The following is a 12464-nucleotide window of genomic DNA, read 5'->3' as shown; positions in this document are numbered from 1 at the left end:
ACAAAAACACAATATAGAAATGCACTTCTATATTCATCGAAACACTATTTACAATAACCAGAATCTGGAAGCAACCCAAATGCCTAACAACAAGTGATTGGCTAAAGAAATTGTGGTACTTTTTTTTTTTGGGGGGGGGTCACACCCAGCAGCACTCAGGGGTTCCTCCTGGCTCTACATTCAGAAATCGCCCCTGGAAGACACGGGGGACCATATGGGATGCCGGGATTCGAACCACCGTCTTTCTACATGCAAGGCAAATGCCTTACCTCCATGCTATCTCGCCAGCCCCCAAAATTGTGGTACTTTTACACAATGGAATACTATGCAGCTGTTAGGAAAAATGAAATCATGAAATTTGCTTATACATAGATGAACATGGAGAGTATTATGCTGAATGAAACGAGTCAGAGGGAGAGGTATAAACATAGAATAATCTCACTCATCTGTGGGATGTAAGGAAAAAAAAAAGACAGTGTGGGGATGATATCCAGAGACAACAAAGATGAGGATTAGGAGGGTTAGTCCATGACAGAAATTTTGCCACAAAGAATGGAGAGTGCAGTTAGAGTAGATAGAGAAGGGTCTAATATAAAAGGGACATTCATGGCACCTCTTCATTAGCAGCAGTACAAACCACATGTCAAAAAGAAAATGAAAGAGTGAGAAGTAAAAAAACACCTGACCCAGAAGCAGGCAGGGGAGGGTGGGTGGGAGGGAAGAGGAAATCAGAAGAGTAAGTGTTACCTCCCATTTAAGGAAAGCACACACCAGATGTGGTGTTTTCCTTCCCTGGTGCAGTGCCTTCCTCCAAAAGAATTATTTGCCAGAAGGCCCGCTTAGCAAAGTCAATCATTTGACCCTTTGCGTGGATTATTGGCGGTAATTCTAACATGGCTGTAACATTACATTTTCTCTTTATTTGGACACTATAGAAACCCAGCCTCAGCTTTCCTACAGACAAAGAAATGTCAGTACCAAAAACCCGCCAAAAGTTCCCTGCTGGCTAGTTCATATAACCTGGCGCCAGCAGCTTGTTTTTCTGAGTCTAGCTCGATGATGGTAAACAATTATTTCAATCCCCCCTAAAATCTATTTTCCAGCTACTACATAAACATCATAAATATCTCTGTCTCTCTCCTCCTGGTTTCTTGAAAAACCTGCTTTTTGCTAAACCAAAAGCATCTCTGGCTTTGGTTTCACAACCTCCAGCAGAGGTCTTTCTCACCTATAGGATAGTCGTTCTGATATGTAAATTCTAGGCCTGTTTCCCCATTGTATTGCTCTCCTGCTTTTTGTTCTCCCTGAGAACACCTTGCATACCAGAGTTTGTGCTCATAAATGTCATCAGCTGAAAATTAAATTTGTCTTTCGTCCCTTGGACGAGGGTCCCCATACAATGCATTTTGTGTGGTCTCATTTATTTCATTTTCATATTTTATATTCATCCACTCATGCTCCTGCTTCTCTCCCTGTGAAAGGTTCCCGGACCCCACGAAGGTTCTGCTTAGCAACGCTGGCCGTCTGCAGCAAGTAAGAGGGAAACTGTTAACTTTGGTGGCAGGAAATACACACTGGTGAAGGCTGTTTACAATGTATGACTGTAACTCAATCATGAACAACTTTATCTGTGGGGAAAAAAAACCTGTAGTATGAATAACCTTGTAACCATGGTATTTAAATAAAAATCTTAAAACCAAAATATCGGGGCTGGAGAGATAGCATGGAGGTAAGACGTTTGCCTTTCATGCAGAAGATCATTGGTTCAAATCCCGGCATCCCACATGGTCCCCCGAGCCTGCCAGGAGCAATTTCTGAGCCTGGAGCCAGAAGTAACCCCTGAGCACTGCCAGGTGTGACCCAAAAACCAAAAAAAAAAAAAAAAAACCCAAAATATCAATAGTGCCCAAGAAACTGAGGCAGACAGACAGACAGAATTTTAGTGAAGCCCTCTTTGTGCTATATCACCATCAAGGAAATTGAAATGGTAATCAAAAGTCTCATGGGTCCAGAGAGATAGCACAGCGGTGTTTGCCTTGCAAGCAGCCGATGCAGGACCAAAGGTGGTTGGTTCGAATCCCGGTGTCCCATATGGTCCCCTGTGCCTGCCAGGAGGTATTTCTGAGCAGACAGCTAGGAGTAACCCCTGAGCAACGCCGGATGTGGCCCAAAAACCAAAAAACAAAAACTAAAAAAAAAAAGTCTTCCCTCCTCAAAAAAATAAAGAAATAAAGATTCGGGGGCTAAATTGAAATAACAGTGCACTCAGGACTCAGGGAGCAGAATAAAAAACTGAGGGCGGGGGCTGGAGAGATAGCATGGAGGTAAGGCATTTGCCTTTCATGCAGAAGGACAGTGGTTTGAATCCCGGCATCCCATATGGTCCCCTGTGCCTGCCAGGAGCTATCTCTGAGCATAGAGCCAGGAGTAACCTGGAATTCGAACTGAGCACTGCCAGGTGTGGCCCAAAACAAAAACAAACAAATACCTATAAAAACAAATCAAAGTGAAATAGTATGGTTTTTTTTGTTTTTGTTTTTTGTTTGTTTGTTTTTTTAGATATTTTTGTGCTGGGGCCAGAGCTATAACACAGCGATAAGGCGTTTTCCTTGTGTGCGGCTAACACAGGATGGACCCCAGTTCGAATTCCAGCATCCCACATGGTCCTCCAAACTTGTCAGGAGCAACTTCTGAGTGCAGAGCCGAGAGTAACCCCTGAGTGCTGCCAAGTCTGACCCAAAATCCAAATATATATATATATATATATATATATATATATATATATATATATATATATATATATATATATATATTTGTGCTTTTATATGATTTTCAAGCATAAAATCACACACAAACGGGGCCGGGTAGGTGGCGCTGGAGGTAAGGTGTCTGCCTTGCAAGCGCTAGCCAAGAAGGACCGCGGTTCGATCCCCCGGCGTCCCATATGGTCTCCCCATGCCAGGGGCGATTTCTGAGCACATAGCCAGGAGTAACCCCTGAGCGTCAAACGGGTGTGGCCCCAAAAAAAACCAAAAAAAAAACAAACAAAAACAAAATCACACACAAACACAATGCAAAGATAGCACAAGGCCTAAGGCTCTTGCCTAGCATGTGACTGACCCAGGTTTGATTCTTGGCACTATATATAGTCTCCTCAGTACCCCTAGAAGTGACCCCTCTGCACAGAACTAGGAATAAGCTGTGAGAAGTGCCCAGGTATGGTCCCAAAACAAAACAAAACCAAAATACTTGAAAGTTGCAAGAATCGGGGCTGGCGAGGTGGCGCTAGAGGTAAGGTGTCTGCCTTGCAAGCGCTAGCCAAGGATCAGGACCGTGATTCGATCCCCCAGCGTCCCATATGGTCCCCCCAAGCCAGAGGCAATTTCTGAGCGCTTAGCCAGGAGTAACCTCTGAGCATCAAACAGGTGTGGCCCAAAAAACAAAAACAAGAAAGTTGCAAGAACGAGGAGATATGCAAGCAGTATTTGCATTTTCTTTATTAGTTCACATGTGATCCCATTTTCTTGTTGGCTCATCTCTCTCTCTCTCTCTCTCTCTCTCTCTCTCTCTCTCTCTCTCTCTCTCTCTCTCTCTCTCCCTGCACTAACACGCTCACACACCACAGACTCACACACACACTAATATTTTTTCTGATCAATTAAATGGACTTTATCCTTACATAGTTCAGGGTCTCCCCCAAGAACAGGGATATTGTCTTACATCACAGTGACACAGTTTGACCAGCTGCATCAAGGTGACGTTATTCTGCCTCTGTTCTCTGACTTTCCTGGCTACACCATGTCCTGGACAAGACCATCCCCTCCCCCTGCACAGGGTCACCAGTCCCTCTGCCTCTCTGGTCTTCCTTGATCTGGAACCTTCCCAGACTCTGTCTTTTGTAACACATCTCTATTCCTTTCTTTTATCTGGAGGTCACAGGCAGGCCTGGCTGTGGTGCTTGCCATGGGGTGCACATCTGGCCTTGTGATGCTCCCCAGGGGTCATGGCGCTGTTCACAAATATCCCACCATATGGGACACCAGGGATCAAACTGAATTCTGTCCTGGGTCAATCATGTGCAAGGCAAACACGCTACAGCTGCGTTATCACTCAGCCCCCTCAGGACACACCTTTAAAAAATGGAACATCCCTCCTACCTCCACCCCAACCCTTTTTTTGTTTTTGTTTTTTTTTGGGCTACACCTGGCAGCACTCAGGGGTTACTCCTGGCTCTGCACTCAGAAATTGTTCCTGGCAGGCTCGGGGGCCATATGGGATGCCGAGAATCAAACCCAGGTCTGTCCCAGTTGGCAGCATGCAAGGCAAATGCCCTACCACTGTGCTATCACTCTGACCCTGCAACTTTTTTCTTTTTCTGTTTTGAGGCCACACCTGGTGCTCAGGGCTTGTTCCTGGTTCTGCATTCACGGATCAGTCTTGGTGAGGTTTGGGGGACAATATCTCCACATCATGCTTGCCTTTGCGAGGCTGTGTACTTTGTCTTCTACATTCAAGAACCTTCTGAGAACATGGCTACAAGCTTCACCCATGGACAAGGGGGACCAAGGACTTGGAAAATGATTCTTGTAGCCTGGAACCTCATCAGTGTCTCCTTGTCCCCCGTCCCCCTGCACTGGCCTACGGAGAGCATCACAGGGAGCCCAGGGCTGGGACAGATCACCTCTCTCCCAAGGTTGAACTGTCCTCAGACCATTTTGTTTCCTTCACTTCCATCTCATCCCTTTCCTGGTGCTCCAAGTTATCTGCAACTCATGTCTTCTCTACATACTTAACTCACAGCAATAGGAGGAAAACCTCCAGTACCAAAGGAGTCATGAATCTCACAGAGCAAAGTGAGGCACATCGGGCCTGTGGGAATGAACGAACTGCATCTTGATGCAGTGTAAAGTTGAGAATACAGGAGAAACTAGAAAAACGAACCCAGGGCAGGGTTCTGTAAGTGATTTGTGATTTCTGAGGAGAGGAATAGCTCTGGGTCCTTTTATACACAGATGGATGGTCCTCAAACACTTCTGTCATCCCTGTTTGATTTAAACCTTTCAGGGACCCCTGGGACACTTTCTCTGTGGAGACCCAACCTTGTTCCACAAGACTTGCATCAATCACTAGAGACTCTGTACAGCATTTCTGGAATATTCCCAAAATGCCTGGGTGAGCATCCCAGAAATGTATGCCTGCCTGTTTGAGGATGTCACTGGCTTCCCCTCTTCCTCTCGTAGGGTTTTGGGGAGGGGTATGGCTCCTTCTTCCTGTGTCTGGTGGGCCAGAGCCCCCACACTGTGATACATGTATTAATCCCTAGTCCTGGCACCAGCTCAGGCTCATTCAGAGGAACGCCTGGGTGGCCAGTTCCATGTCTGTCTTCTGAGGCACTGAGGACCTGTCTCCATGGGGGATACTTCCTGGAGTGAGTGAGCAGCTTTGTAGGTGCTGGCAACCATTTTCCACCAAGGGATGACAGTCTGCAGGTTGTGTGTGGTCCCACCCTCTGACCACTTCTGGGCATTCTGCCATCCAACTTCAGCACACTGGGATCTACTACTGGCTTCAATCCTGCAAGAACCCCCGTCCCTAATCTCAGTTTGTCATGTTTCACAGTAAGTTTGAGAGAGACAGAAGCTTTGTCTGTAGCACTTGAAGGTGACAATGATCCAGGAGCATAACATTTATCTGGCATCAGCAAGAAAGTTGGGAGGCAACATTCTGATGAGGACAATTATCTGGGCGTAAAAACATTTGCTCTGAGTGAGGGAAATGGGGCAGCCCGTGTGCACCCTTGTGCCAGAGAAGTCTAGAGGCTGGGGACCTCACAAACCAGTTTCACAGCAAATTCAAATTCTGCAAAACCCAGTGTTGCCATCACTGTCTGCTGTTGGCCCTGTTTATAGTCATGAGATGTGAGGGAGCGAGACTGACTTTAGCCAGGGCATTTTGAGGTGAATTTAATCAAACTCCTGCAGACAACACTTATCTTATCTGAATGTTCTAATGCTTGGCTTTAAGTCAGGGTTCTGCAAAACACAGCCCTCAGAATGCAAGTGGGACCCATAGCTCAGATAACGCCTATGAGGTTTCCAGTCTCCTCTTGACTCAATTCATAGGATGAGCGGACACTTTTGAACTTGTGTACTTCAGTTTCTTAGTTAAAATGCTTGGTTAAAATAATGAAGACTGAATTTCCAAACACTTTATTTGGGGAATGACAAATATAAGCATGGCTATATGCTGGCTGGAAAAATACTTAAAATAGGGCCAGGGTGATAGAGGGTAGGGCACTTGCCTTGTATGTGGCTGACCCAGTTTTGATCCCTAACACTCCCTATGGTTCCCAGAGCCCCCCAGGAATGATCCTTGAGCACAGAACCAGGAGCAAACTCTGAACACTGATAGGTGTGGTTCAAAACAACCAAACAAAAATCCCTAAAAATACACACCAATTATTTTTATTGTTTTTGCAGTAATGGGGTTGAAACTGGTGCCTAATTCATGGAATTCAAATTTGTTTCAAAGTATTCCTAGATGGGTGTGGTTTTGTTTTGCTTTGGGGGGAGGGCACACTCGGCAGTGCTCAGGGGTTACTCCTGGCTCTGTGCTCAGAAATCGCTCCTGGCAGGTTCAGGGGACTACTTGAAATGCTGGAAATCGAACCCGGGTCCGTCCCACGCCAGCTGTGTGTAGGGCAAACACCCTAATGCTGTGCTATCTCTCTGGCTCCAGTGTTTTTCTTTTTAAAGAAACAGAAAATTTTATTGGAAAGCAGAAGAGAGGGGCTGGAGTATAGCACAATGGGGAGGAAATTTGCCTTGCAACTGAACAGAATTTGATCCACCAGCATCCCATATGGCCCCTAAGCACCGCCAGTAGTGATCCCTTAGCATCACTAGGTGTAGCCCCAAACAAAAAAGCAGAAGAGAAAGAAACTCCAGGAGGCACTTATATAGGATTCTCTCTCTTCTCTCTCTCCTTTCTCTCTCTCTCTCTCTGTCTCTTGTCTCTCTCTGTCTCTGTCTCTGTCTCTCTCTCTCTCTCTCTAACTGTGCTACAGTAACATCCTGGCAGTAGAAAGCCAGCCACACGGTGCATGCATTTTTAATTATTGCTAATTGCTCTTCCAAAAGACTGAGCTCATTTACATTTCCCCTAACAGTACAGGAGAGAGCTTTGTGCCCCGTGCTCAGAAAGACAGATCTGTAAAATGCTGAAGATCATCTTTGTCCTTAGAGGTGGTGACCTGCACAAGCAAACTGGAAGAGGGCCTCCAGGAGTCCCCAGAGGTCACTGATGTTTTAATTTAATTAATATCAGAAACGAGCTGGCAGGAGAGACTCCTCGGGGGGTGGGGGGTGGGGTCTCAAACAGCCTCTCCATGGGAAAGATGACAGGACAGGTGACAGGATGAAGATGTCCAAATGTCTCCTGACAATAAGCCCTTACAACACACACTAATGAGATTCAGTGTCGCCATGGCACAGCCACAGGGACAAAATGTATGAGGACAGGATGGGGACAGCCTGGAGCAGGGGAGGGCAGGGCTCAGATCTGAACCTTGTCAGGTGGGACTCTGCCCCCCAGCAGGTTGTCTCTGGCTCACTGCTAAGTTTTAGGGTGTGAGTAGCAGAGTGTCCCCAGTGTAGTGGCAAAGAAAATGCTGAGCTGGTACTCAGGCCCCGAGTTCCATCCACAGAACCACATGGTCCTTCAGAGCACTTCTAGGCATGGACCCAAAATGGAAGTGAGGGAGAAAGTGAGGAACACAAGAAGGGAGTGAGGAAGGGAAGAAATAAAAGAGAAAGGAGGGAAGAAGGGAGGGAGGGAGGGAGGGAGGGAATAAAGGAACAAGGAATAAAGGAGGAAAGGAGGAGAGAGGGAAAGAAGGAGGGATGAAGGAAGAGATTCAGGAGGAAAGGAAGAGGGCAGGCGGGAAGGAGGGGGGAATGAGTAAGAAGGGAGGAAACGTGGAGGAAATATGAAAGGAGGGAGGGCAGGAAGGAAGAAGGATGGAGGGTGAGATGAAGGGAATACAGGAAGGAAGAAGGTTAGGAAGGGAGGAGGGATGAAGGGAGGGATGTAGGAGGACAGGAGACAGAGCATGAGACAGCCTGTCCTAGGGAGCCCAAGGGCCGGTCATGTTGAACAAGGTTTGGCCTATTCTGGAGCAACAGGAAACTTAGAGACTCAGTGAAAACCAGACAGTTGAACTCAGCTTGATAAAGAGAATTTTCTAGAAACTCAGGATGATGGCAAAGGGAGTGGAGTCCTTTTGGAAACAGTCCTAGTCTCTGGATTCTGGTAGAGCTTCCAAGATTCTGGACAGTTCCTAAGCAATGAGGAAGCCATCCTGGTGCTAAAAATGGTGCACAGCTGAATCCAGTGAGTTTCCAAATGGGTGAGCATGGTGAGAAGCTGGGGACACTGTGGATGGCTCCACACAATGGCTCATGGCTAGAGAGACCAGGCCCTGGTAAGGTGCTTGGAACTTCCAGCCCCAAGGGCGATCTCAGTCATGACTATTGAGGAATCTGACACTGAAATGCCTGTACAATGGACAATGAACAGGGGAGCTTGCAAGTTAGTGAATACTTGGAGGTGCTGGCAGGGGGTTTCCTCCAGAAGAGAGCATGGCAGTCTCATGCATCTCTTCCATTGGACTGGTCCAGAACCCTGTCATCTCAGAAGAAATCGCTCAGAGCCAGAAAAGCTTTTTCTCAGATTTTGTGTTCTTGGGGTAAATAGCAGAGCCCAGAGAGGAAGGTTGGAAACCCTAGGCAGTGGAGGCAGCTCAGACTAAGTGCAGGAAATCTGGGGAGCTGGCATGACTCAGGATTCTGGGACTGAGTCCCTTCTGTACCCTGTACTGGCACCTGAGCTCTGGGTGGCTAGACCAGGGCAGGGTTATTTGGAAGGCTTATGGGAGGAGTCAGGACTGGTAGCTGGAGGACAGGACTTTGATAGGACACTTCCTGGTTGGGTCAACAGAGATATGGGAAGCTGAAAGGTAACCACAAGGAGCCAATGAGGGGGTTCATGAGGCAGGTGATAACTGCTGGCCCCAGTGAAGCCTCATCTATAGAATGGGTGAATGAGCTGCTCCCATTTATGCTGGCACATGAGGGAAGGCAAATGCACAGGCCAATGACCCCCCCCCCCCATGCCCTGACACCTGGGTCCTGCTTTCCTTAAACTAAATCTGAACTCATCTGGGCTGCTGAATATTCACTTGTATGAGGGCATTCATGTGAGATGCCTCTGCATCTGGGGGAGCCACTGAGAGTCTGTAACAGATGGGGCTCTACTTTTGTCCGGGAGCCACATATGGGTATGATCAGAGCTTACTCTAAGCTCTGCACTCTGCTCACTCCTAGTGAGGTTTGGGGGACTTTACATGGTCCCAGGGATAAAGCCTGGGTTGGTTATGTGCAAGACAAGTGCCCCTTCCTGCTGTATTATTGCTCTCACTCCAGATGGAATAGATTCTTAATTTTTTATGTCTTGTTTTGGGGCCACACTTGGTAGTGCTCACAGTTTACTCCTGGCTCTGCTTAGGGTACCATATGGGTGCTGGGATTGAAGCTGAGATATTGTGTGCAAGGCAAGCACCCTACCTGCTGTACTATTTCTCTTGCTTCTCTGCAAAAACATCTCTTATCATTGTCTTACAAAGGATAAAACAGTAATGGGATTTGCTCTGTGACTTATTGGTTCATAGGTCTGAAAATCAGGCATCTATCCTGAGCTCTCCAAGGCCAAGCCCTGTTATGTATACTCATAAGCTTCCATTTCTCCAAGTCCCAGGTTCCTTGAAAGCTTTGCTTGACTTTCTGGCTGCTGTGAGTACTGGCCAGAAACTCAGAACTGCCATAGTCATTGACAGGAGACCCAGCCAAGGCCCTGGAGGAGTATCATGAACTCAGCATTTTGGGAGAAACAATCTCAAACCTACCTTGCCACTTGATTTCCCGCACAAGCCTCTTGAGGCTGGACTGTTTTGATGACAGCAGACTACTAACAAGAATTTGTAAAGTCGAGCACTCTGATGAATGGCCACCAGAGATGTGTAGTGAACAGTCCAGCCATCTTAGGCAGGGGAGGTCCTGGAGGGTTTCTGACCTGGGCCAGGCCCAGAACCCACCCTCTGGCACAAGGAGAGGGAAGGAGTGTCCGACTCGGGACATGGAGAGCTCCAGGTCTCAAGGGTGCCTTGCCTGAAACACCCCTCTCTGGTCCTATCTGGACTCCCAACAAGGGCTAGAGCTGAGCTCCAGGGGCTGGAAACTCCAGTGTGATCTGTGTATTTTCTAAAGGTTCTTCTGCCACATTCTAGGAATAGAATGTCCTGGGGGCCATATAGCTCCTCTGGGGATTCTGGCACTTGGATTCTCAAAGGAGAAACTAGCTTTACAAGCACTGGAAAAAACACTTGGTGCCTCTGTCCCTGATGTGGCTCCTGTGATGTGGGAGAGAAGAGGGAGAGTGTGAGGGTAAACCTGCCAGCTCAGAACCAGGTCCCACGGAGGGGCGACTTGGTGGGAGCTCCTGTCTGATGAAGTATGGCTGCTGCTCTGGATAGCCATGTGGAACCTTTCAGGCATCAGGCCTGACATGAGACCATCCCCTCTGCTTCCTGAGAGGGTTTATGTCTGGGGGACGCACAGCCAAGGTGGAAATGGGCAGAACTTCCTGAAGGGATGCTGATTCTTTCCAGGCTTGCTCAGGGACTTGGGCCACCCCCATCATCCTGTCCCCAGTGGGGCAGAAATCCAGCAGAAGATGAGCTACTTGCCCTGGGGTTATGAGGGGCTGGAGTTTGCACCTGGGCTCATTTGACTCCTACACAGGGGGTGCTGAGCAGGCCACCTCTGAGAGCCTGCAAAGGAAAGGCTGGAAAGGGGGGTAACATGGCCACAGTATTGGAGACCCCAGGGCAGGAGAGCCATAGCGGAGTTTTAAAAATTTTTGTTTTGGGCCACACTCAGTAGTGCTCAGGGGTTACTTCTGGCTCTGCACTCAGGGATCACTCCTGGCAGGGTTTGGGGACAATAGGGAATGTTGAGGATCCAACCCAGGTTGCCAACATGCAAAGCAAGTGTACTATGGCTCCAGGCCCCTGGGTTGGCTGCATGCAAGGCAACTGCCTTACCCTCTGTGCTGTCATTCCAAACCCCCCCCCCAGGGTTACTTCATGCATCCCCTCTCCAGGAACTACAAGTTGCTCTTCGGACAGAGCAAAGGGGGAACCTCTGGGTGTTGGAAGGCATTCACCAAGGAGGCAGGGCTCTAGTCTCGGGCCCTATCTCATGAATCTGATTCTCACCACCTTCTAACAGGTCCATTTGTGCTCCTGGCAGCTGTCATGCATACAGTTGCAGGTTTCCCACCCACCTGCTTTGAGGAAGGCTCAGAAAATGCTTCCTGGGCTCTACTGGCATCATCCCCTCCATGGTCCATGGTCACAGGAAGGTACCAGATCAGAACTCAGTGAGAACACAGGAAGGCATGGGAGGATAGGGAAGCTTCCTTACCTCATCTGAAGAGCCATTTTCCACGCGAAATCTGCCGGCCCTTTGGATGGCTCCATCAGCATCACTGGAGATAAGCTGGGACAGAAGAGCTCTTAGTTAGGTGGCTGGGCCGCCACTCGTCACCCCTGTCTCTGGCATGTAAGAATACCTCATACAGGCAAAGCTGGAACCCAGGGAGGAGCTCATGCTGTCTTGGAAGCCCCAAGAGCCACCTCTTCAGGTTCTCCTCTCCCCACCCCCAGTCTTTAGGAGCTGAGAGCAGGGTCACACCTAAGCATCAGGCATAGCAAATAAGGGGATCAGAACTGACTTTGTATAATATTTCAGAACTGGGAAATAGCCAAGTCATGCTCTTTGAAAAAGAATCTTTGGAATAGGGATGAGGGGACTGCCCAAATGGGGTGCAGGAGTCCTAGCGCCCTCTTCTGGCGATTCTTAGCCAAAGGAAACAGCTATGCCCTTCAGGTGGGCTTATGCCCTTCACCTCCACAGAGGTGCCCGTGGAGGCCTCTAGGACTCACTCAGCAATCCTGGGGGTATTATTCGGTGCCAGTGATCCAACTAGTACCTTGCAAGGTTTTTTTATTCCCTGTCCTATCTCTCTGGTCCCCCGCAAACCAATCATATCCACAACACATGTGGCCAAGTGCAGCACACAGAGACAAATGAAGTCTCAAGTTTGGTCACCAGCACGACTTAAAGAAAGTACTGGAATGAACTCCTGGCTCTGCCAGGAACATCAAAAGCTTTTTTTTTTTTTTTTACCAAAAGCTTTTCTTTTTCTGCTTCAAAAAGGTCAATTAGTCCCAACCAAGGGAAACAGCCTGTGTTCTAGCTTGAGCAGTGCAAGGCTTGCAAACAGATTGGCTTCTAGGAACTTTTCTTAGAAAGAGGTAAGCCAAATGGTGATCAGGGTTTTGGTAG

The 12464-nt window shown here is 48.0% G+C and overlaps 1 protein-coding gene across 2 annotated transcripts in view; it reads right to left on the bottom strand.

Annotated features, from left to right (window-relative positions):
- Positions 1 to 12464, bottom strand: part of GARNL3 (GTPase activating Rap/RanGAP domain like 3) — a 131411-nt gene that overhangs the window by 55741 nt on the left and 63206 nt on the right. For both annotated transcript variants that reach the window (XM_049774130.1, XM_049774131.1), the window contains one exon: positions 11541 to 11615. In XM_049774130.1, coding sequence (XP_049630087.1) covers positions 11541 to 11615 — 75 coding nt within the window. The remainder of the gene's footprint in view (positions 1 to 11540; positions 11616 to 12464) is intronic.

The sequence above is a fragment of the Suncus etruscus genome, chromosome 5, assembly GCF_024139225.1.
Source record: "Suncus etruscus isolate mSunEtr1 chromosome 5, mSunEtr1.pri.cur, whole genome shotgun sequence".
Classification (NCBI taxonomy): domain Eukaryota; kingdom Metazoa; phylum Chordata; class Mammalia; order Eulipotyphla; family Soricidae; genus Suncus; species Suncus etruscus.
The sequence above is the reverse complement of the archived record's forward strand: the minus strand, read 5'-3'. Positions and strand labels throughout refer to the sequence as shown.